A 23,781-nucleotide genomic window follows, 5' to 3' on the forward strand; every position below is an offset into this window, starting at 1 on the left:
TGATTTCTTAAGCTTGATCAAGGGATTTTCAGTCTTTAGAGTCCTTAGGAGAATGGCCAGAGTGAATGGATTTTACAAATAGACTAGGATAAATGTGCACTGTTGCACCCCAAAACCATATTATTTATCTAAATCTCTAATACATTTGATGTTGAACCAGGATCTTGAGAAAAAACATGGGTCAGGTTTTTACCTCACAGTTATATTAGTTATATTAGACAGAATTATTAAACACAATATGAAACAGAAAATGAAAGCAATCTGGACGCAAAACATGGTAGAAATTAAGAATCCCTTTATTACAGATAAAGTTCTAGTTGGATTGTGAATTACCTCAAGGTTACAAGGTTACAAGTACCAGACTTTGAGGACTAAGGACAGATATACAGGTTTATGCATTTTAGTAGAAGTCACTGTAACACCAGCTGAGTATTTCCCTCTAAATCTGACAGAGTAACTAGAAACAAGTACCCGTCTCTATATTACACCTGTATGTCCTGAGAGTAGCTGAGAAAAAGTGGGAGGGGAGCTTTTCTTAAGAGCAGCAGAGGACTCCAGTGTGGTCCTGTCTGGAGGTTAGAAATGGCAGGTGAGGATATAAGTTACAGCAATTCTTTTTAGTGCTTTAGTCATGATGGCTAAAATGGGTCAAGAGCAAATTAGGCACTGGGCACAGATGAGGACATCTAGCTAGGTCTTCCCTCTTAGTAACTGCGCCCAAACAAGGTGTAGAACTGGGCTGGTTCTTTGCCGCTGATGCACATCTGTCCTTCCTTGAGGGTCTTCAGAGGCTGGAAAGGAATGCACAGACTCTTGGCTCCCATTGAGGGTGCGCCCGGCTCCAAGTCCTGATCCCTAAACGCAGGCAATAGAAAGAGTTTGTGTTAACAGGGTCACAATATATCCTTCTGCCAAAGCAGTAACTTACATAATGTCCATTAAGGCTGTGATTAAAGACTTCAGATTGGTGTTGTTTAAAATAAAGCTGTAAAAGTGACTTACTTAGCGGTGGTCTTCTTTATCCAATCCTCACACTCAATGCCTCCGCAGAAGGGAATCTGCACGATCTGTAGTACACAAGTAATGAACAGTTACTTCTACACAGCGCAGGAAAAAAGGCCAATAGACAAGCTTCTCAGACAGTGCTAGTTAGTTTCATACCTTTCCCTGGTCCAGATCCTTCTGGAACTGATCCATAGTGTCTGCTGCCACCATATGTTCCTTGAGATCAGCAGAAGCCCTACAACCAGAGAAAGCTTTTTAGGACAAAGTCGCTGAGAACAAAGGAAAAAAAAATGGTTGCAAAAATAGTTGCCCCAGAAGGAAACGCGGGACTGAAATTATATTTTGAAGATAAAGGTTACAATATATGTAGTTTTCGAGTATACCCCTTCCCCTTGGAACAGAGTTACGAGGGGAAAGGGTTAAATCCTCCCCCTAAGAATTGGGACAACCCTTCAAGCATCCAATATGTCATCAGGAGCGCTAAAGTTCAGTAACCTAGCTAGCTGCTGATTAACTAGTTAACTTTAGGTCATTGAATGTTTTTCGTAAGAAGAGAGATGTAGAAATTAAATATTATTGTCCATTCCAAAATTCCTCTGTGATGGGAAGCTGAAATTAGCTTTTATTTTATTTTTCTGTTCCGCCTTAAATGTTGCAGCCCCTGCTGTCTGTTGCCCTATTTAGGGCGGAACGTGAAAGCTAGCTAGTTAGCTACTGAGGCAAACTACTAGCGATTTTTTATGTTTGTTAAGAAGAATTCATAAATAAAAACATTGTAACTACACACTAAACTCTGGTAAAATAGTGCTAAGAATCACTTTGTGTTGCCATCTTACCAGTGATTCTCATACCCCTTTGTTTGAAGTGTGCCTCTGTTTAAAGGGCTCCCCCTACACCTCTAGCCTAACAAGAACCGGGACACCCCTATCCCTAGGTGTGCACGCACAAAACAGAGGGGTACGGGTCAGGGGAAGACGAACGGGTGAAATGGGATTGGCCTTAGACTAATACAAGAAACTCAGCATAAAGTTAAAGAGGTTCCTAGTTGTGTCTCCAGCAAAAATCCACCTCATGCCGCATAAATATTCATCAAGTTCCTTAAGTTCAATTGGAGTGAAGTGTTTATTGCATGTCAAATAGCATTCCACAAATTTTCAACTGTTGAAAGGTCTGGCAATGTGGCTGGCCGTGGCATAGTATCTGCGTCTTTAAGCCAAACTCCTAAGACATCAGCAGCATGCGAACTATCATAGTCATATTTACACGCATGTCTGAATGTGTACCTTTTGAAGAGATTCTCCTGGATGTCCTCAAGCAGTTGTTTTATTCTTGTTTCCACAGTTCCACCAGGCAGAACAAGCTTTTCTCCAGTGTCTCTTCTAACTGCCACACACTGGCCCTGCTTCAGATCCTTAGGTCCAACCTCCAAACGAATTGGCACACCCTGGATTCAAAAGATACAGTCAATTGTTTACAGCACTACACAGAATAAGAGAAGAAATATTAAAAAGAAGGTATGTGTAATTCAGTTAGCATCACTGTAGACATGCTCTTAAAAATGTATATGTACCTTCAGCTCCCAGTGGTTGAACTTCCAGCCTGGTGAGTAGTTGTCTCGGAGGTCAGCCTTCACTCTGACATCAATCTTCTGCAATCTGGAGAGGTACTTGGAGCACTGATCTAACAGCAAATCCTTCTCAGACTCGGGCAGAGAGGCTGTAATACCACAGGGAATGACGATCACCTGAGAAAATGTACAGGTGAATTGGTGAGGTGAAGCTGTAGTTCATAGCTCAAATTTCAAAGCAGAAATACTGAGATAAGCCATTTTGGACATAATTCAGTTTGTACCTGAAGACAAGCCACCCTGGGTGGCAGCACCAGGCCCATGTTGTCTCCATGAACCATGGTCAGGACACCGATGGTGCGGGTGGTGAGACCCCACGAGTTCTGATAAGCGAACTGCTTCTCACCAGGCTTCTTGGGATCTTCAAAAATGATCTCAAACATCTTGGAAAAGTTCTGGCCAAGGTGGTGAGATGTGGCACCCTAAGGAAACAATATAAAAAAGAAGGTTTAAGCTCCATTTCCTACCTTTAAGACAGCAGTTTTTAAGTTCTTCTTTAATGATACTATAATGGAGAATTGTATCGTTCAATACATTTTGTGTATATAAATAAAGCAAAATAATAAAAATATAAAAATGTGTCAAGGGCATGCAAACCGTTTCAAACATTTTTCACTATAAATATCTGCAAGAACTGTGAACAACCATCAGTTTTTGTATGCTTTTTGCTTTTTATCATCATTATATAAGGCATTATATGAGCCCCAATTCAAATACACCCAATTCTGGCATTCTCTGACATGCTTAAAAAGTCTTGATAAACTAAACCAGGAGCCTTTTACATTAGAGTAACTATAAATTGTATTGGTTACACAGGCCATAAACAAACAACTGCTTTTAGGGAAAATAAGACCTGCTGTAAACACAAAGAATACAATGTATTTGACTCCTTTCAATGGAGCACATTGTGTGTGAACACAGACCTGAATGGCTCTGCCACTGGCTGAGATGAATGCCTCCACTGTTGTGGTGTAATCTCCTCCTGCAAACTTCTCCTTCTCTGTCTTCCTGCCTTTAACCACCGGAATGGCCATTAGCTCCTCATATACCCGTGCATAGAGATCCAGGATTTGAAGTACCTGTTCACACAAATACATAAAAACTGAGTAAAAAAAAAAGTTTTAGGTAAAAAGGTCACTGCTGTAAAATATTAGGTTATTGTCTGACCTCCTCAGCAGCCTCTTCCTTGGTGGCAAAGGCTGTGTGTCCTTCTTGCCAGAGAAACTCTCTGGTCCTCAGGAATGGCTGGGGATGTTTGAACTCCCATCTCTGAGGGACAGAATGGAAAATGAGATTAACATAAGGAGATTACATTAGAGGGATGTACAGAATAAGTATACAGTATAGTACAATTATTGGAATGTATAGAGCTAGAGCTAAGACTGACCACAACGTTGCACCACTGGTTGAGTTTGATTGGGAGATCTCTGTGGGACTGGACCCATTTTGCATAGGCAGGGTACATCACAGTCTCGCTAGTGGGCCGCACAGCGATGGGCTCGGCCAGCTCGGTCTTCCCAGATCTAGTCACCCACGCGACCTAGACAGAAATGTCCGGTAAAGAAGTCACCTTTCAGACATCTATCTTTACATTTCAGACTTCACACATACTCATACTTGAACCTCCATACCTCAGGAGCAAAGTCAGCGATATGAGACTTCTCTTTCTCCAGAGCAGCCTGAGACACAAACATGGGGAAGTAGCAGTTCTCCACCCCCAGCTTTTTGATCTCCTTGTCGAAGAAGTCTTTGATGCTTTCCCAGATGGAAAAGGCCCAGGGTCTCAGCACGTAACAGCCACTAACATCATAGTACTCAATCATCTCGGACTTAGTGATCACCTGGAGACAGAAGCAGAGATCAGACTTGATATCTGACAGGATATGAAAGCATTTCATTTTGCACAGTTAAAGTGACATTCTGAATGTTTTGGGGAAATGGAGGCCTCTCTGGTGAGAATGTGTAATTGCACAGAGCATGTGGAGAGTACTTTTAATGTAGGCCAATGTAAATAAATTTTGTTCATTAATGAAAAATTACTAAGGAATACTAACAGTTGAATAAAAAAACCTTATAGGCTACTGCTTTAAATTACACACCTGTAGGATATACAATGTAAATAAAAAGAGCATTATTTAGACTATAAAACACCCGCAAATTGCTAAATACATCATATAGCATAGTACCTGTGAGTACCAGTCAGCCAGATTGTCCTCTTTCTTTGCCTCAAGTCCTAACCTATGTTGTAATAACAAAAAGAGAAAACAATAAAAAGTCAGCTTTTTAAAAACTTTTTTTTGTAATTATTTTATGTAGTTATAACCACTAAACCAAGTTACATTTTTAAGATGTACACAAGCACATCACGCAGCCTGAATCATAATCAGGCATAAGTGAAGTGATTGAGATTCAGTCTCGGAGGTCAAAACCAGTTATGGCTGCACTAATCCTACAGCAAAACTTTCTCAAGCCTCCATTATATATCCAATAATCATGATCTCTCTCTTTTCCTCACCGTGTTTGTTTCTTGGGACCCTGGCCATCTCCTGCTCCCGCTGCTCCACTCTCCTGACCCTGTTGTGACTTTTCCCCGCCTTTCTGCTGCTTGCGGCCTCCTCCCCCTTGTTTCTCAGAGGCATTCTCCCGTTCCTTGCGGCTCTTGTCCTCTGATCCAGTGTGCCCCGGAGCTGCTGGGGTAGTCACTGGTTTGTACTCCTCACCAGTAAGTGCTCTGTACTGACCCTTTAACTCCAGTAGGGTCTTCACTGCTGTGTCCACTTGTTCCTATACAATAAAAGCAAGACATTCTTTAGGACAGGGCTTTGCCTATTTGTATCATTGTGACACAAACACAATGTGTATGATGTAAATTAAACTGTTTCTACGCAAAAATGGTCAGTGTGAAAAACCTGTATGCAGCTTGCACCACGCAATAAAAATGAACAATTTGGAGACGAAGCCGCGTCGATATCTTAAAACCAGCCAAAAACAAAAAGAAAAACGTAAAAATAATAGGGCTGTTACAATAACTATATACAGCTCTGGAAAAAAATAAAAGAATTTAAAAATTAAAATTTGGAATATAATCAAAAGGAAGATTGATGATCACAAGCCATCAAACCAAGCTAAACTGCTTGAATCAGAGAAACCGATTCAGAAACTGGTCTCTTAAATATTTTCCAGAGCTGTATGTGGACGATGTTGTCCTAAAAATCAACTGTGATATTTAAGAAACAACAGTATTAAATAAAATTTGATTTATTTGTATACATAGTATTGTATAACTGCTATTACTGCAAAGCTGCTTTATCAGAAATAATGAATAATCACAACAAAATGGTCATAGTAAAAATACCATAGCTGCAACTATGGAAGTGCCACTATTGATGGTTTTGTTATTGGGTGATCTAAAACATTGGTGATGCACATTCTTATGTACACAGACACAACAGTACTTGTTGATTTTAAGCCAGCAAATAGCTCACATTTATATATTGTTTGAAGTTGACAATGCAAATGTGACAGATCTGAGAATAATACAACTCAGAAAACAATATAGCTTGCCTTGACATTTTTTAAGATAATAATTACATGTACTCTTTAAGTGCAAATACAAAATGAAACAACTTTTCAGACATTCATTTTCAAAGGGGAAATTTAAAATGCAAAAGGAAAAAAGAAAAAGAAAACTACACAAACCTTTGGAGCTTTCTGTGATTTGAGCAGTCTCACTTGCTCCCCCTGCTGAGCTACCTGAGCATACAGTGCCTGGGCCTGAGGAGAAGAGCAGGACTGAGGGGGAGCAGAACTGGCCTGAACAGGAGCTGGTGCAGCACTGGGAGCCACGCCTGGTTTGTACTCCTGCCCAGTCTTCTGTTTATACTCCGCCTTCAAAGCCAACAGTTGTTTCACAGCAGCATCCACCTGATCCTTCAAAAGAAAAGGAAGAACAACAATGTAAACATCCTTTTATGCAAGACAATTCTCACTAACTCTGAACTGAGGAGATCTTAAAAACTAGAGAGAACAAACCTTGGGAGCTTTGTCAGTTTTCAGCTTTCTCACAAGGTCACCTTGTTGAGACACACGTTGGTAAATGTCTGCTGTGGCGTTGTCTGGAGAGCTGGTCTTGATGGGTTCAGGGGCAGATTGTACTTTAGCTGGTGGAGCTGAGCCAGCACTGGCTGGAGGAGCTCCTGGCTTATACTCTTGGCCTGTCACTTGTTTATACTCTGCCTTCAGAGCTAGCAGCTGCTTCACCGCAGCATCAATCTGGTCCTGTGAGAAAAGACAGACACAAAAAGGCTAAAACATGAAATCTGTGGTAATTGGTCATATATAATAATTGAGACATGGAGAAGCAGAAACAATCTGACCCACGACATACAGAATTCTTTCAGATTCTTCTAATAACAATTACACTACATGTCAAGAGATAGCAGTATGTAAATTAATTGAAACCTCTAAGTTGTGAGGTGTTTTCTTGTGAGTAAAGCTGAACAGTGGCCAGTGTTCATGGCATGGCAAAAAAATTCTCAAGGTTTCAGCAAGGCCATGAGTGGAGTGTGCTTTGTCAGTCAGTGCTAGATGAATGGGACATGCCATTTCTGACATTTTGTAACCAACAGTCATGTGTGTACCAGGAATACACCTAGAAGGCATTACCATCTACAGTGTGCAGTGCAGTTGGTGGTAATGATCATGACTGTTTACACAAAGAGTTGTAACCAAACACAACCAGAAAGTAACCTGGCAGAAATTACAACCACATTCAATGAAGTAGGACCAACAGGCCAGTCCAGTGTTGCTTAGCTACCACAGGACATGGCAAAATCTTAAGACATGATAGTAGTGCCATTTTCCACAACATTCGACATGGCAGTGCATTTTTCCGCTTCTCTACATTTCATCCTATTATTGGTCTAGTGCAGAAAAGCATATACAACTCAAGTCCAGTGACTCACCTTCGAAGCTTTCTCTCCTTTAAGCTTCCTGACCACCTCACCCTGTTCAGCAACTCGCCCGTGTAGGTCAGTGGAGGACGTGTTGGAAGAAGGTGCAGGCTGTTTGGGTGCAGGCTGTGCTGGAGGTCCAGAGGGAGCAGCCATGCCCGGTTTATAGTCCTGACCTGTGAGTTGCTTAAACTCAGCTTTTAGGGCCAATAGCAGTTTCACAGCTTCATCTATTTGATCCTGTAAAACAAACCAAAAAAAAAAAAACACTGATATAAAACTTTTCTGACATTCATAATGTAATTCTTTAATTCTATTCTTTGTTAAAATATACTCAAAGTACAGCATATGGTCTGAATGAAAATGTCAGACATGAAGGCAGTGATTGAGATTTAGTCTAGGAGGTCAAAACCAGTTGAAGCTGTACTAAAGCAACAGCAAAACTTTCTCAAGCCTCCATTTGTATAATTGTTAAGCTTTATAAAACATTCTGCAATGGGAATATTTAATGTAAATTAGTCTACTACATTTACTTCGTTTGGGCTCTTTTTTTTACTAATTTTTACTGGATGTAAGTGGCGTCCACTGATCCATATAAACGCCAAACTGCCAAAACTGCTTACGTCTACGGAAGGGACTCGTTTCTCAGGGGGTCCTGGGGTAATGTTTTAACGGGGGGTCCTTTGTGATTTTATTCTCGTCCAGACCGATCATGTATGTGTTTTTCTTAGACATCCTCTGAGAAAATTACGAGCTAAATTACCTGCCGTTTTTTGCTGAACTCCGGTCCTCCGGTCCACGCACTGTAATTACACTTCGGATGTGTGTTTCCACGGAGATCCCAGTAAACACAACAGCAAGTGGAAATGGAGGAGCTACTAAACGCGATGTCATGTGATCCAGAAAGCCAAAAAAAAAAAAAAAAAACTTATTGGACCCCCTGTTTTTTTTTCAATTGCAGTCCGGATGCAAGAGTTTTATCACTGAGTAGAAGTGTGAAATTTTTTACCGACGTCCCCCTGAGAAAATAATCCTGTCCAGACAGGGCTTTTAGGAAAAGTTACAACTAGAAAATCCCACTTAAAGGAAATGCAGATATGTGCTTTCAACATTTAGACAGTTGCTATATGGTCACATAACTGGGTGGTCAGATCAAATAATCTGCAGTCAGACCGGTCTTTGGCTTAAACTGCAGGATGAGTTTGGCAAATTGCAGTTTGGCAGAATAATAGAAAAAGGAAAAAAAAAATCCTATTGCAATAAACCACAGGGAGTGTAAACTACAGAGAGTAAACAAAAACTGATTTATTTAAAACCTGTAAGAATATTGCTGTTTACTATGATTGTCGTAAAATCTTAAGACTAATGCTAACTGACACAGACTGCGCTCAATAAAAAAAAAGAGAATTATTAATTGATGTATACATTTCATATCTTGTGCACCATTATACACCTCCAAATAAACCCAGACTTACCTTGGGTGCTTTCTCAGCCTTCAGTTTCCGCACAACCTCGCCTTGCTCAGCAACACGTGTGAAAGGACAGGATGAAGAGGAGGGGCTTGGGCTAGGGGCTGGGCTTTTTTGTACAGGGGATGAAGTAGGTGGGGCCATGCCAGGTTTGTACTCCTGCCCAGTCAGCTTTTTGAACTCCACTTTCAAGGCCAAGAGCTGCTTCACAGCTGTGTCCACCTGCTCTTTTGGAGCCTTGTCTGTTTTCAGCTGCCGGACCAGGTCTCCCTGGGCAACGATGCTGGAGAACATGACTGAAGCATCTCCTGAGGGAGCTTGTGTGGTGCTGGAGGACGGAGCTGGTTTGGATTTACTTGAAGAGACAGGTTCATCCTTCACCTAAAACACCATAAGCAGAAATGTGAAAAGAACCACCATTTTCACAGCATAACTGAAAGGGTAGTGAGAAAATCACTAGATAATTTATGATTGATATTGATTGATTGCACTTACAGTTTTAGCAGTTGGCTTGCTTTTGTCCTTGGATCCAGCAGTGGGCATTTCTTTGGTGTGTCCATCTGGGATGTACAGCAGGACACAAGGACTCTCCTTACAGCTGTGAGGACTGAAATAACAAATAGTGGAGAAATAGTGGAGAAAATCTACAGCTTAGTACAAAGATTAAGGATTTGGGTTTATTAGTACAGCAAATGTGAAAATAACAAAAAAAAACAGCTAACTGGTAAAACAACAACACAAAACCATAAAAAATAATAAACTAATCTACATGAAACAGGTAGAGAATTTACCTGATTGGCTCATAGGGCTGGTCACAGATGTAGAAGCCCCTCCTCTGCAGCTGGATGATGTCACCCTTCTTCAACTCCTTCAGGCACGGGTCTCCAAGCATCATTTCCTCTGTCTGACAACATACAACAGAGCACATTTCACACATTTTTTTTAAATACATACCTCTTCCTGCTAAGCTAAGACAAGACTAATACAATTTTAATTGAAATCATCATATAAAAAGTCCAGCACTCACCTTGCTCTGCTTGTTGATAAAGTCCTTGAAGTTGTCGTCCTTACTCAGCACTGGTTTGCTGATGAGGTGCTGGTAGGTTACACACACTGTGGGGATAAGCGGGGCTTTAGGGGTGTCAGTTAACCAGGTGATTTTAGTGGTCTTCTTATAATCGGTGTTTTCCAGGTTCAGTCGGCCTTCCAGAGATGTGATTGCTCCACTGCTGTCTCTGCAGAAAACAGGGAACAAGAGAAATGTCAGGGCATCAGCGCCAGCTTACTCAATATTTCATTATTTTATGGTTTTAGGAATTTTGGAATTCAGGATTCACTTTTTGTTTTCAGGACTTTCTTAACTGGATATATAAGAAAAATCTAACTGCAAAAATAAAGATACAAGCAAAAATATGTGGACAATAAAAGATAAAATATGCAAATAGCTCAGTCTCTACATAGATCCAAGATATACCCAATATAAAAAGAGGACATTTTAACAAATTTAGTCTTAGTTTTTATGAGAAAAATAATCCCAAACACAATCATGAGCACAGTAGTGGATGTGCACTATTACTTTACACTGTCTATGTTCAGGCAACAATATGTAAACATGCACGGTCAAGAACAACCACATGAAATCAATGAGGACTAAGTCATATCCAGACAATTAATATGAAATCAGTAGAAACTTGAGGCTTAAATCTGAAGAAAAAAAAAAGCAGAAAACTTTCCCTGCTCAAATTGGACATGGCAAAAAATCTGATATGATCTGCCAGTCTGAACAAAGCCACAGTTACCACTGGTGAATTCACTAGACCAGTAGGTGGCACTATGAATCCACACACATGCTACTTAATTTCATCTAAGGGATTTTACTTATTGATTTTGGAGATGATGATGTTTCCCCAGTTGATGAAGGTAACAGTTTCTCCCTCAGTAAAGGTCTCAGCGTCAGCCCCCTCCACAAACACCTTCGGACCGTACCACACGGGTTTCATCCCCACTTCTGCATTCTACACAGGAAAGAGAACATGATAAACATTTGCAATGATCGTACTGGCCAAACCTTTTTACCTAGACTAGAAAAACTTCTTGGATCTGTAGGTTTTCTTTGAAAAATAATACAAACTGCCCTTTACCATCAGCATTGTTCTATGTCAGTTATGACTTTTGACTACCCATAAACCACGCCTGTGTTGTGGGAACCTTGATAGAGCTGGCAACCAAACCATTTTTATGTGTTGCTGCTACTTACCTTGGGGTGCTTGGCAGCTTCTTTCATCTCCTCCTTGGCTTCAGGAATGGAAATTGGAACAACCTGTTGTTTTAGCAGGGCAGAGAACCTTGGCGCTACTGGATCAATGACCTAGAGTAGAGAGAGTGAACAAGAAAGAGAGAGAGAGAGACAGAAATAATAGAAAGGGGGGAAAAAATAAAGACCAAGTTCAGGTTGCTGTGAAAATTTCAAGAAAAAAATAAAATAAATAAATAAATAAAATAAAGCGAGTTACCAAAAAAAAAAGAAGAGGGGATGGTGGATAAAGACAGAGAGAGAGAGAGACATGAAGGTCAGGAAAGGCTGAACTACTTTATAATTTCGATCAAATCAAAAAGTTCTCTACAAAACCACAGGATCAAGCAGCCTAGGTTTCACAAGGTTACATCAGCAGATTGGCATCATAATAACACCCAGGTTCTCCTCAACCAGCTCAGTGTTAATGTAAGACTGCAAAACCAATGCTTAAGGCATAACACCTTTGTGCGTGCAATAAGTAAGTCAGAAAATAACTAAATGGGTATGAGTGAAAACAGTTAAGTGCTATGAGGTGGAATACTGTGGTGCACAGAATCTGCCAGAAGCTGTATGAAGGGAGAGAGCCACACAACTAGGCAAATACAACAGGAGAAGCCAGAAGTAGAAGAAAAAGGAAAAAAAAAAAAAAACTGCGTCATAACAGAAAACTGTGCTGGTACGTGCAACTCAGGTTTGAAACGCCTGAGAACAGATATAGGGCCCTATGGTTTCATCGACGCAGAGAATATACACAAAATCACTGAATTCAGCCATAAAAACAGGAAATGCAGGAAATTAGAGCAAGTAACAAACACTGTCTATTAAACAAAAAATAAATTTGTTCTTTTAGCTCCTAAAGTTCTATATACTACACATGCTGATTTGCTTCTCTTTCTTTCTTTCATTTTAGCATGATAAGTGGTTGAATGTGTAACATAACAGATAATCCACTGTTGAGGACATGTAGGAAATGTGAATTAAAATGCTAAATTTGAACCATAACAGTGTGCAATTTAGTTTTACTCTGTTACTTTTTAACAGCAATAATTCCATCACTAATTACAACACTAACCAACAACTAGACCAAACAGAATTGGTAAAAAATAAAAAAAAATTAAATTAAACAATACAAATAAAACTTCACTAAAACAAAGCCATAACCCCAAATTTTTCCCTTTTTTCTTTGCTGATCCAAAAAGTGATCAAAACTGCGACAGAAACACCTTGATATGATCCCAAACATGAGATTTACAGCACTTTTGCACAATGTAAACATAAAGGCACAATGCCATAAAATTCTTGGCTATATTTCAGACATCAACATTTATTCTAGTATATACAGTGCTTGCTGCTACGGTTCAATTTTGCTATTGCCTGTGTAATTGTAGTTAATGGGTCATAAAAAAAAAAAACAGAATTTGGGGAAAAAACAAAACTGCCTTCATAGGGCCCTACCGATAATCACTTCAATCATAACACAGGACAATGTAAAATCTCATAAAAACAAGAACTATACAATATTTGCTGTTATAGTTATATAGGCTTCAGTGACAGAGATAATTATGTTTTGGGAGAGGCAATGGTTTCAGAAAGTCAGAATGAAAGGAACAATGAAATGAAAAATAAACAGAAGATAAAGAGAAAATCACAGAGAGAAGTGAAGGGGGTGAACAAGAGGAGAACGAGGACAAGGAGTACCTTTTTACAGCTAACTGGCAGCTTGGAAACAGAAGAGTGAGATGCACTTTAATGTAAAACACTCATGTAGAGCTCAAGAGGTCAGAGGCAGGTCAGGTCAGACAGAATGGGAAATGTTTCTCCAGCGGTATGACTAACTGTAGTAGTCTTCAATTAAAGGCGTGTGTTAAGGGTCAGAGTGCTGTTTAAAGTGGGCAGTTACAAGCACAGCACAATGTACAAAATATCTCCCATTCAGAGCCTTCCCAGTCCTTCCAAAACAAAGTCTTTGGTACAAGCAACAAATCAACTAAGATGCCAGAACTAATGGAAATGAAAGAGCCAAGAAATGACTGCCTAACTGAGGTAAACACAAAACGGCTGAGGAGAATAAAATAAAGCCAATGAGCAGAGCATCTGAGCCCGAGGCATGCTTTGTGTGTGAAATGAGAGGCAGATGATGGAAAAAACACCTCCTAGAGTGAACTGTCTCTTTATAGCCTAAACTAAAAGGCAGCGATTCTAAAAAGTTTAGAATCAAAACTGGTCAAAGAGAGCAATTGTTTATGTAAAAAAAAAAGCAGCTGCAAACATACTAAACTACAACAAATTGGGGGAAAGCCCATACCTAAAAAGGTGCAAATCATACCATGGATGGTTTAGGACAATGAGAAAGAATGACAGAAAATAAAAGAAATATGCAGGAGCCATGCATGCTGAAAGCCATGACTGAGGAGAGTATTGGGACAGGTACAACATTTAAAGAACACACGCCCTCTATAAGTAAATATATCGCAGTGACTGGTCTTGAAAGTCTTGAAATGTCACATTAAACAAAAACAGAAAAATAGATGAAGCCTTTTGTAAGATTGAATGTTCATGGCAAGCGGCCAAAACACAAAATTACGTCTGAAGAAAACAGGTCTGTAATGTACTGACACAAGCAGTCAGACAAGCAGAGAAGGTCTGGAATCTCTGGCTCTGCATCAAATGCCATACCCTTGCCATTTTAGCTCTAGGCATTAGGTGCTAGAAGTTATTCTAAAACCAGCTCACACATACTGAAGCAGGGATACACTAACATGGAAATTGTGGGTCTATACTGATATTCAACACTAGTGCTGGGCGGTATATATTGCATTATATATGCATTTTTCACATACCACCATACCACTAGAGGCGCTGCAGAGTGCCGTGTAAAACAGCACCGCCAAAGAAGTACACAGCTCGCTAGATAATGCTAGACAGTTAGCATAACAAGCTAACACTGCAGTGACTGGAGTGAGAGGAATGGAAATGCACAAACGATCCACAGTTCGGAGAAAAGTTCCTCTCGCCCTCCAGACGAGCCCAGAATCAGTCCTGAGTGCAGAGTTATTTACTTAGCACAAAAAATAAAACTCCCTAAAACTCTGGATAACTCTGAAACTCTGGAAGTAACTGTAGCCCTTTTAAATATATGAATACTGTAGCTTTTAGCATATTTAATGCACACTGAATTTTATTGAATTTGTTAACTAGGGAAAGAAGAAAACTGTGGCTGATTTTAACACCTCCAATGGCTTCAATAATAACATACTGCAATTTGATATTAAACTTGAAACTGTAAGAATAAAAAAAAAAATACTGTGTGATGTACATATTTGGTCATACCGCCCAGCACTAGTCAACACCTTTCCTGACATTATATGCTGATGTCGGTTTTGAATTATTTTAAGATCACTGTGTATCCCTACTGTAAGGTCAGACTCCTTCTAATGACTGTGGATCTTTACCTTTTTGTTGAACGCCCAGATCTTATCCCACTCCATGTTGACCACAGACCTTGACCCACCCTGTGTGAGAACAGGAGGAAATATGAGTTAGCTGAAACAATCCCAATAATATGAAATGCAAATTGCAAAGATATTAATGAAGATGCATTAACTTCCACTTGCCTGAGCAGCAATGAACTGTTTCAGTCCCTCCACTGTCATTCCTCTGCGCAGGACGCCTCTGACTGTAGGGAATCGAGGGTCATCCCTGAAAGAGAAATAAGCAATACAATTTATAGTAGTATTTTTTTTTTTATTTAAAGCTTCTTCAAAGTTATGTTTGACAACAAAGAATGTTTCTGGGATAACTCACCAGCCATCCACATAGCCCTGGTCCACAAACCAAGTGAGCTTCCTCTTGGAGAGCACAGTGTTGTTGAGATTGAGGCGGGCGTACTCCCAGATGTAAGGCTTGCGCAGTCGCAGAGCATTGATCACCCAGTAGAACTGCTCATCTCTGTCATGGTACTCGGTGGTGCGGAGTGCGTGAGTTACGCCTTCTATGCTGTCTACGATAGGGCAGGCGAAGTCGTATGTGGGGTAAATTCTGTAGGAAAAGAGCATTCGGGAAACTATGAGGTCAGATATGTGGTCAATACCATTTCATGAGATGCAGAAGAGAAAATAAATAGAACTGCAAAAAAAGTCTGTGTGAGATTATTTTAAACACACTGGTATGCAAACATTAGGGTTCTCTGGGTTTACTTATTGCACCATTGGCTGTTGTCAGTTCTCTGTTCTTCACACACACAATATTTTTTTATATATACAGATCTGGAAAAAAAATAAAAGACCACGTAAAATAATGAGTTTATAAATATTGATATTACTAAATTAAAACCCCCTGGAATACAATAAAGAGGAAGATGGATGATCACAAGCTATCAAACAAAGCTGAACTGTTTGAATTTTTGCACCAGGAGTGGCAAAAATGTATCCAAAAGCAGTGCGTAGGACTGGTGGAGGAGAATATGGCACGATGCAAAAAACTGTGATTACAAACCAGGGTTCTTCCACCAAATATTGATTTCTGAACTCTTAAAACGTAATGAATATGAACTTGTTTTCCTTACATTGCCTTTTATTTATTTCAGCCATTTCACATTTTCTGCAAATAAATGCTCTGAATGACAATATTTTTATTTGGAACTTGGAAAAAATGTCTGTAGTTTATAGAATAAAACAACAATGTTCATTTTACTCAATCATATACCTATAAATAGCAAAATCAGAGAAACTGAAGTGGCCTAATTTTTAATTTAGAGCTGTATATTTCTAAAATTCATCATCAATCTACAAGTTTGCCCCAAAATTCTTCAGAGATTTAAAGGATCACGAAGTATGCGCATGTATAAATGTGTAAACTCACTTGTAAGTGCTGCCAGTGCGGGGGTGGGGGGCGTTCTTGCAGCGGTACAGCGTGGGGTCACGCATGCAGCCGTTGTTGGAGCCCATGTCAATCTTGGCCCTCATACAGCAGGTCTGACCGTACTCTGAGCCTGCCTTCATCTCCTCCCACATCTGCATGTTCTTCTCCACAGCTAAAGAAAGAGGAAAAAGAGTGAGGTTAGAAACACTAATCACCTCTCTGGGTCTAAACCACAGCTTCTATTCACAAAAGCAGTCAGCAGGCTCACAGTTGTCGCGGTGGCGAGACTCGACCCTCTGCTCTCTCTCCTGCTTCATGACGTCGGGTGGTGTGTCATCAATATAAGCCTTGCCCTCCTGCAGTAGTTGTTCAGCCAGCCGCTGGATGGTGGGGAAGTGGTCACTGGTGTAGGTAAACTGGTCTGGCTTGATTTGCAGCATGGCCACGTCTTCCAAAATCACCTGCAGAACATCACAGTACAGCTACATCAGCGCTTCTAAGAGCTAATTAGTTATTACTATATTTAAACAGCACACCAATACTTAAGTACTAGGAAGTAGTGCTGGGCAATATGGTTTAAAAAAATCCGATTTTAGATCTTAAGTGATTTTTTCCCCCGATAAAAACCAAAGTACAGATGTCAAAGAAATAGTTCAAAACCATGTTTACCTGTATAAAAAAAAAATTAATAAATAAAAAATATGGCATTTAAAAGCTGGGCCACATATAAACTCATAATATTTTGAGAAATAATCATGTGATCTGTGATCAGGTGTTCAGACGCTTTGGGTTGAGTCGACTCATTAAGGGAATCGATGATTCAAAATATTATTTACAAGCCCATGCGTTCATATCACGCGCTGACTTTCTATAGTTGCAGAAAAACTCACAAACTGACATACACTGGATTATAATTTAGAAAGCGAGTTTGTGACTGAAATAGATGAGAAATAATAGAGAAATAATGCACAAAACAAGTCACAAAAAAACTTTGAAAAAGCGATTATTATTGTTTTTTTTTTTCACAATTAATCACGGATCCTCACAGTAGGGCGATGATGCTGCAGTTTTTAGAAACGCTAGGATTTATTTCTAGCTAAATATATACTTTTTTCGAACGGGTGTTTGTGTGGGAAGTGCTGGTAACCAAGGTAAAACAGTTTATCACTTCAGGAATGAGTAGCATTTTGGATATTTTAGATTAAAAAGATAAAATATCTGTATGTAAAAGATGTAAAATCGCAATTACATCATTTTGAAAATTGCATTAAAACTGTAGTAATTTCAATTAACCAAATTAATCATGAAAATCACCCAGCACTACTAGGAAGATAATCATTATCAATAATTCTGCTTGTGGACAACAGCAGCATAAAGCTTCATACCTTCTCAAAGTCCTCCTTCTCCTTCTCAGGGTTAGTGTCATCAAAGCGCATGATCAGCTTGCCTTTAAAGTTGACCTGGTAGTGCTGGTTGAGCAGGGCAGCCTTGGCATGGCCAATGTGTAGATACCTACAGGCACAAGAACACCAACGTAAATAATAAAGCACGCATCTAACAATGCACATTTCTTCAGCTTCAAAACATTTGAAAGGTTTAGTGTAACTTACCCACTGGCCTCAGGTGGAAACCGAACCACCACTTTGCCCATCTCAGCCCCGGGCAGCTCCACAAACTTGCCGACATCTTTACTCTTCTCCTTCTCCCCAGACTGAAATAGAAATACAGTGAATTTAAGAGGTGCAGAATATGATTTTGAAAATGACTGAATGATGATGATTTCAACAGTGATTGAACAAAGCATGAGAATAACAGAGTATAAGCATCCAATGATTGTCAGGGGCGTTGTATGACTTACAGCAGTCTGGCTGGCAGTGACCTTGCTAGCCCACTTGCTGCCCACTTCGCTGAAGGGCACCTGAGAGCTCAGGAAAGAGTACCAGCGGGACACATGAGGAAAAGCCCCTGGCTTAGCCTGTGCTGCCTGCCACTCCCCACTTCCTGTAGGCCGAGGAAATAATTTTTAAACATTTTATAGCAACTTAGCAATGTAAACTATACCTTCATTAATTTGCAATGAGCAAATTAAAATAAAAGCAAATGTTGGATACTAACTGTGTTTTAATAAACTTTATTAACTGACAAAATTTTGTCCAAATTGTCATTTTAAAAGCTCTTTTTGGTTACGAACTAGACATATATCACCACACCCTCTCACCTTTGAGAGCAGCCCAGACACAGAGGTCAGCTAGGGTCAGACCACGGCCCACCAGGAAGGTACGCAAGGCCAGCGCTGCATCCAGCTCCCCAAAAGCAGGAGCCAAGCCTGTTTGTCCACTGAGACGTCGAGCACTGAACTCAAGCCAGTGGTCCACCTAGAGAGGACACAACGTAAGGAGGTAAAAAAATAAAAAATAAATAAATAAATGCTAATTTTATTAAACCCATCACACTGTTTTTGAAAGTGATAGTTGTAAAAGAAAATAGTTGCATTTTCTGACCTCAGTTTGTTCCATCATGTTGGAGCCATACAGACCCAGACTGGGAGCTACACGTGCAAGGTAACGCGTGATGGAGTTTACATCACTGAACTGCACGCTCCTAAAAAAATTTATTCATAAAAAAATGTCAAATATCTAAGACAAGCTTTTTAGGCAATATTATTAAATACTGTATGTTACACGTGTTCATACTAGAGTATATACATACACCAAAATAGTACTTACTCAGAGACATGGAGCTTGGTGTCTTTGCCTTCCTGCACAGACACACTGACACTGCTCTTAACGTGCTCTGCTGCCAAGAGCGCCCCTGCAAATAGAGAGTTGGATTAAATATACAAAATGTTTTACATTCCTTACAACCTGACACTGTTGCAAATAGCTTTACAGAAATCGGGAAATAAGACAAGACGAAAAAAATACCACCATAAAAAAATTAAAAAAACCACACATATTAATCACTATCTATCGTTATCTTCCATATCAGGATCTCCTTATATCTGGAGCAGGGGTGGGCGATTTGGCCCTAAAATAGTATTGCGATATTCCATGGTATTTCTGCTATAACAACACTTGATAAAACACTGAATTAAAAAAATTATTTCAAGAATACACAACTGCAGCAAAATGAAAATGAAATTGTATTATTGCATACAATATGATATGGGACACCTCTAATTAATTAGCAGATTTGTAACCGAAGTTAATGATCCAGAACGTCATTAATCTAATAATGAACTCCATTTAGCTCCAAATATCCAGGAATAAAGTGAAATTAATGATACTGAACAGATATAATCTGTGTGTAGTAGATATATAATGGAAAATGAGAACAATGTGCATTTTTCTTTTGCTAAAAACAGCAAAAAGTAGTGCCTTGATGTGATATGGAACGATATTTCAGGATGTAAAATCTTTCACAATATTCAAAAATGTTGGCGATATTATTGGATAACAAGCTGTTTTGTGCCAAAGCATGTGACTCCTGACCACACAGTTTTTTTTTAAAAACTAAAAAGTTAATCTCAACTTATTACAACTTTAAACACTTAAATGTTAATCTAAGACACATTCCACATGCAACATGCTGGCCAACTAGAACTTTTCTACTGTTGGGTGGAATCGACATCTGACTTAACCAACCAGACAAACTGAAACATCCAACAGCATGTGCATCTTATTAATGCGAACAAATTAAAACTGAAACAATTCTCCCTAATAAAAACACAGAGCAGAATTACTGGCTCTGCTTGATTCCTATAGTCTATTATGCCCCAGTGTTTTTTGTCATACAAAGCATTCAATTAATAACATATAATTATCTACAACAGAGGGGTGTTGGACATAGAAGAAAAACTTTGCCTGCAAATGACAAAGCAGCAGCTGCATCTGCACTGCAGCAGAGGGAGGTAGTTGGGGAGTGACTCTGCCACATAACCAAAGCTCTAAAGGGCAATCTATTAAAGGCCCAATTCATTGTGCATCATTGTGTGGTCACATCAAACATAAAGAAGATCTCATGCGATCATCCATGTGAATAAATGAAACCAAAAGTAGCAAAAGCTTGTTTTTCAAGGGAGGACTGAAAGCAAACAGCTGTTTGTAGCCCAATAGTCTGACAAGCCCAAGACCAGTTCTATGGTTCACAATAGAAGATTAATTCAGAATTCAGGCATAAATATTACAGCAAAGTAGGCTATTAAGTTGTTCAATTACAAACTACGTTCATTACATATCCAACACCTTAATGTGTTAATAAAAAATGTATAAAAATTTATTCAATCAATATCACAATAAAAATTTTGACTTATTAATTACTTACTTATATTTCTTATATATTCTACAAAAATATATTATATGCAAGGTTATAGATTATGAAGTAAGATCTACAGTGCCCTCCATAATTATTCGCACCCCTGGTTAAGATGTGTTCTTTAGCTTCTCATAAATTGAGTTTTGTTCAAAATAATATAGGACCACGATGGGAAAAAAAAGTAAAATACAACCTTTAACTCAAGTAAATTTTAAGGGGGAAATAAAATCCCTGACTAAGAAATAATTATTCTTCATAAAATCACCTGTTCCACAATTATTGGCACCCCTAACAATTCTTAGGAAATAAATTTAATAAAAGTATTTCTGTCACTTCTACAGTAGTTTACGAAGTTGATCAGAGTATGTAGGAACATTTAATTAGTAATTCACAACTTCCTGTTTCCCTGGGGTATAAATATGACGTGACACAGAGGCCATTTATCTTCAACATGGGAAAGACAAAGGAACATACCATTCAAGTGAGGCAGATGTGTGTTGACCTTCACAAGTCAGGCAATGGCTACAAGAAAATCGCTACTCGCCTACACCTGTCCATATCTACTGTCAGAGGAATTATTAAGAAGTTTAAAACAACTGGAACAGTGGTAAACAAGCCTGGACGAGGACGCAAGTTTATTTTGCCACCACGCACAGTGAGGAGGATGATAAGAGAAATAAAAAGTTCTCCAAAGCTCACTGTTACAGAATTGCAACAAATGGTAGCTTCTTGGGGTCACAAAGTCTCCAAAACAACCATCAGGCGCTATCTACATGCCAACAAGCTGTTTGGGAGGCATGCACGGAAGAAACCATTTCTCACTCACACAATCATAATCTCTCACTCACACAATCATAAACGCAAACGTTTGGAGTTTGCTAAGCGGTACTGGGACTTCAACTGGGACCGTGTGCTTTGGTCAGATGAAACAAAGATAGAGCTTTTTGGCAACAAATGCTCTAAGTGGGTCTGGCGTAACACAAGAGCTGAGTATGCAGAAAAGCACCTCATGCCCACTGTGAAATACGGCGGGGGATCAGTGATGCTGTGGGCCTGTTTCTCTTCTAAAGGCCCTGGGAACCTTGTTAGGGTGCATGGCATCATGAATGCTCTAAAATACCAGGACATTTTAAAACAAAATCTGGTGGCTTCTGCCCGAAAGCTGAAGATGGGTCGTCACTGGGTCTTTCAGCAAGATAATGACCCTAAACATGTGGCCAAATCTACACAGAAATGGATCACCGCACACAGAATCAAGCTCCTCCCATGGCCATCTCAGTCCCCAGACCTCAACCCCATTGAAAACCTGTGGGGTGAGCTGAAGAGGAGAGTGCAGAGGAGAGGACCCAGGTCGTTGGATGATTTAGAGAGAATGTGCAAAGAGGAATGGTCAAAGATCCCTCTTTCTGTATTCTCCCATCTTGTGAAACATTACAGGAGAACATTAGGTGCTGTTTTGTTGGCAAAAGGGGGTTGTACAAAGTATTAACATCAGGGGTGCTAATAATTGTGGCACACATGATTTGATGTTAAATAATTATTTCTTAATGTGGGATTTTTTTCCCTACTGAATAAATTCACTTGAGTTAAAGGTTGTATTTTACTCTTTTTTTCCGTCGTGGTCCTATATTATTTTGAACAAAACTCAATTTATGAGAAGCTAAAGAACACATCTTAACCAGGGGTGCCAATAATTATGGAGGGCACTGTATGTTCACTACATATCCAACACCTTTATGCGAAAATTAAGGTGTTCCCACCTTCCTCCATATTGTATTTTAACTATATAAAATATATATAGCTCAGTTTTTCCACACTAAATAATTTACGTTGATACACACACTACCGTTTCTATATATATAAAAAAATGAAAGACTCAATAAATATCACAATAACAAATTTGACTCACTAAATTATTAAATTTACATATTCTACAGAAAAAAATGACTATATTGTCAATCCTTTGAAAAATGAAAATGAATTATTTAATGTAAAATTTAAACTAAGCATATGACTAAATTGTGCCTAAAATATACATCAAATATATATATATATATATATATATATATATATATATATATATATATATATATATATATATATAAAAAGAAAGATTCAACCAATCTCTCAATAACAAATGTGACTTACTAGCTTCCACAGAAATAATAAAATATTAAATACAATCATGTAAATTATTTTATGTAAATTTTTTGCTGAGCAAAAGACTGAATTGTGGCTAAAATATACATCAGGCATTACCAACAGTTATTTATTGTTTTTAATTAGGTAGTAAGTATATTTATTCAAATATATTCAATGTAACTATTTTTGGGGGGAACAAATTAGCTACAAAACCAAGAAATCTGCGAGACACAAAATATACCACAAATTCTAGATTTGACCAAATACTTAAAAAAAATAATGTGCATTATTTTGTGCTTGATCACATGACTTTTTAAACATTATAAAATCATTAAAGTCACATCCACGATACTATTCTTTCATTTCGCTTGCATCAGCCAGTAATACCGTCTCTTAACGAATGGTGGCGCCCTAAGCGGAGAACAGTGTAAACACTAAATATAGAAGTCACAATCCCTGCAGAAAATTGAGGTTAATGAAATATGCATAAAAAAGTTATTCAAAATAAAAGCTAGCTAGCATTTTTCAGCATGATTAGCTATAGAGGCAAGCTGAGCTCTAAACCCAGCTAACATAACCTAGCTTACTCAGCCTGCAATGAATTAATCCATCCAAAGAAGAATAGAAAGCTAGGTTAGGTCATTTTAGTAACATTTACTCTTCATTACTGACGACAGGTAGAGCTTCTTCAGTATATAAACAACCTGGTCAACATTTAGCTATCATTGTTAAAACGTGGAGAGCTTGAACAGAGGTAAAACCAGGCTAAATGTAGTAGTTAGCTAGTCAACAAGCAAAGCCAGCGATGCCACGACGGCACGCACTAACTCTCCAGCTAGCTTTAGCTGCACGCGCCGCCTGTCACTCCACACAGGAGCACGAGGCTCGATCACTCCGACATACCAGCACTTTCTACAGGTCGCTTCCAGCAGCTGCTGCTCTGATTATAATGTGTTAAAATGTGCTGAATTACCCAGCGGCGGGTTGTTGGTGTTGATGGTGAGATTTAAAGCCATGCTTCTCCTCCCGGCTGCTGCTCCTGCTGCTGCTCTCTCTCTCCTGCACTGACTGAGCGCTGTCCGGCCCGCTACCAAACTCCGACCATAACCTGCTCCG

The 23,781-nt window shown here is 39.2% G+C and overlaps 1 protein-coding gene and 1 non-coding gene across 3 annotated transcripts; both read right to left on the bottom strand.

The window, feature by feature from the left end:
* Nucleotides 1–273: 273 nt before the first annotated feature.
* On the bottom strand, nt 274–23,781 carry eprs1 (glutamyl-prolyl-tRNA synthetase 1). 2 transcript variants are annotated; one of them, XM_007252538.4, is made up of 34 exons: nt 23,639–23,781; nt 18,936–19,020; nt 18,711–18,810; nt 18,428–18,584; nt 18,068–18,210; nt 17,820–17,920; nt 17,595–17,721; nt 16,478–16,670; nt 16,210–16,381; nt 15,154–15,387; nt 14,964–15,048; nt 14,802–14,861; nt 13,048–13,068; nt 11,311–11,421; nt 10,932–11,068; nt 10,081–10,288; nt 9,845–9,957; nt 9,549–9,660; nt 9,060–9,434; nt 7,597–7,824; nt 6,665–6,910; nt 6,332–6,562; nt 5,148–5,416; nt 4,819–4,870; nt 4,264–4,473; nt 4,020–4,172; nt 3,800–3,901; nt 3,556–3,711; nt 2,857–3,054; nt 2,576–2,749; nt 2,289–2,449; nt 1,162–1,240; nt 1,003–1,067; nt 274–855 (listed from the first exon to the last, which is right to left on the bottom strand). In XM_007252538.4, the coding sequence occupies exons 1-34, from the start codon at nt 23,679–23,681 to the stop codon at nt 705–707; spliced, it is 5,052 nt and encodes a 1,683-aa protein (XP_007252600.3). In that variant the 5' UTR covers nt 23,682–23,781; the 3' UTR covers nt 274–704. The 2 variants fall into 2 exon arrangements, with proteins under 2 accessions (XP_007252600.3, XP_007252601.3); XM_007252539.4 differs by lacking the exon at nt 13,048–13,068.
* On the bottom strand, nt 7,945–8,043 carry LOC125781149 (small nucleolar RNA SNORA47). Its single transcript, XR_007424279.1, has one exon. It is a non-coding gene; the product is annotated as a small nucleolar RNA SNORA47 (small nucleolar RNA).

This window comes from Astyanax mexicanus, chromosome 14 (assembly GCF_023375975.1).
Source record: "Astyanax mexicanus isolate ESR-SI-001 chromosome 14, AstMex3_surface, whole genome shotgun sequence".
Classification (NCBI taxonomy): domain Eukaryota; kingdom Metazoa; phylum Chordata; class Actinopteri; order Characiformes; family Acestrorhamphidae; genus Astyanax; species Astyanax mexicanus.

Bases quoted from the DNA above. Each gene is read 5' to 3' on its own strand.
- eprs1 (XM_007252538.4), bottom strand. From the start codon at position 23,681: ATGGCTTTAAATCTCACCATCAACACCAACAACCCGCCGCTGG. The intron at 13,069-14,801 runs GTAAAGATCCAC...TCTGTTTCCAAG, and splicing joins TCTGGGCGTTCAACAAAAAG to CTGCCAGTTAGCTGTAAAAA. The intron at 3,712-3,799 runs GTCAGACAATAA...TTGTGTGAACAG, and splicing joins AGGAAGAGGCTGCTGAGGAG to GTACTTCAAATCCTGGATCT.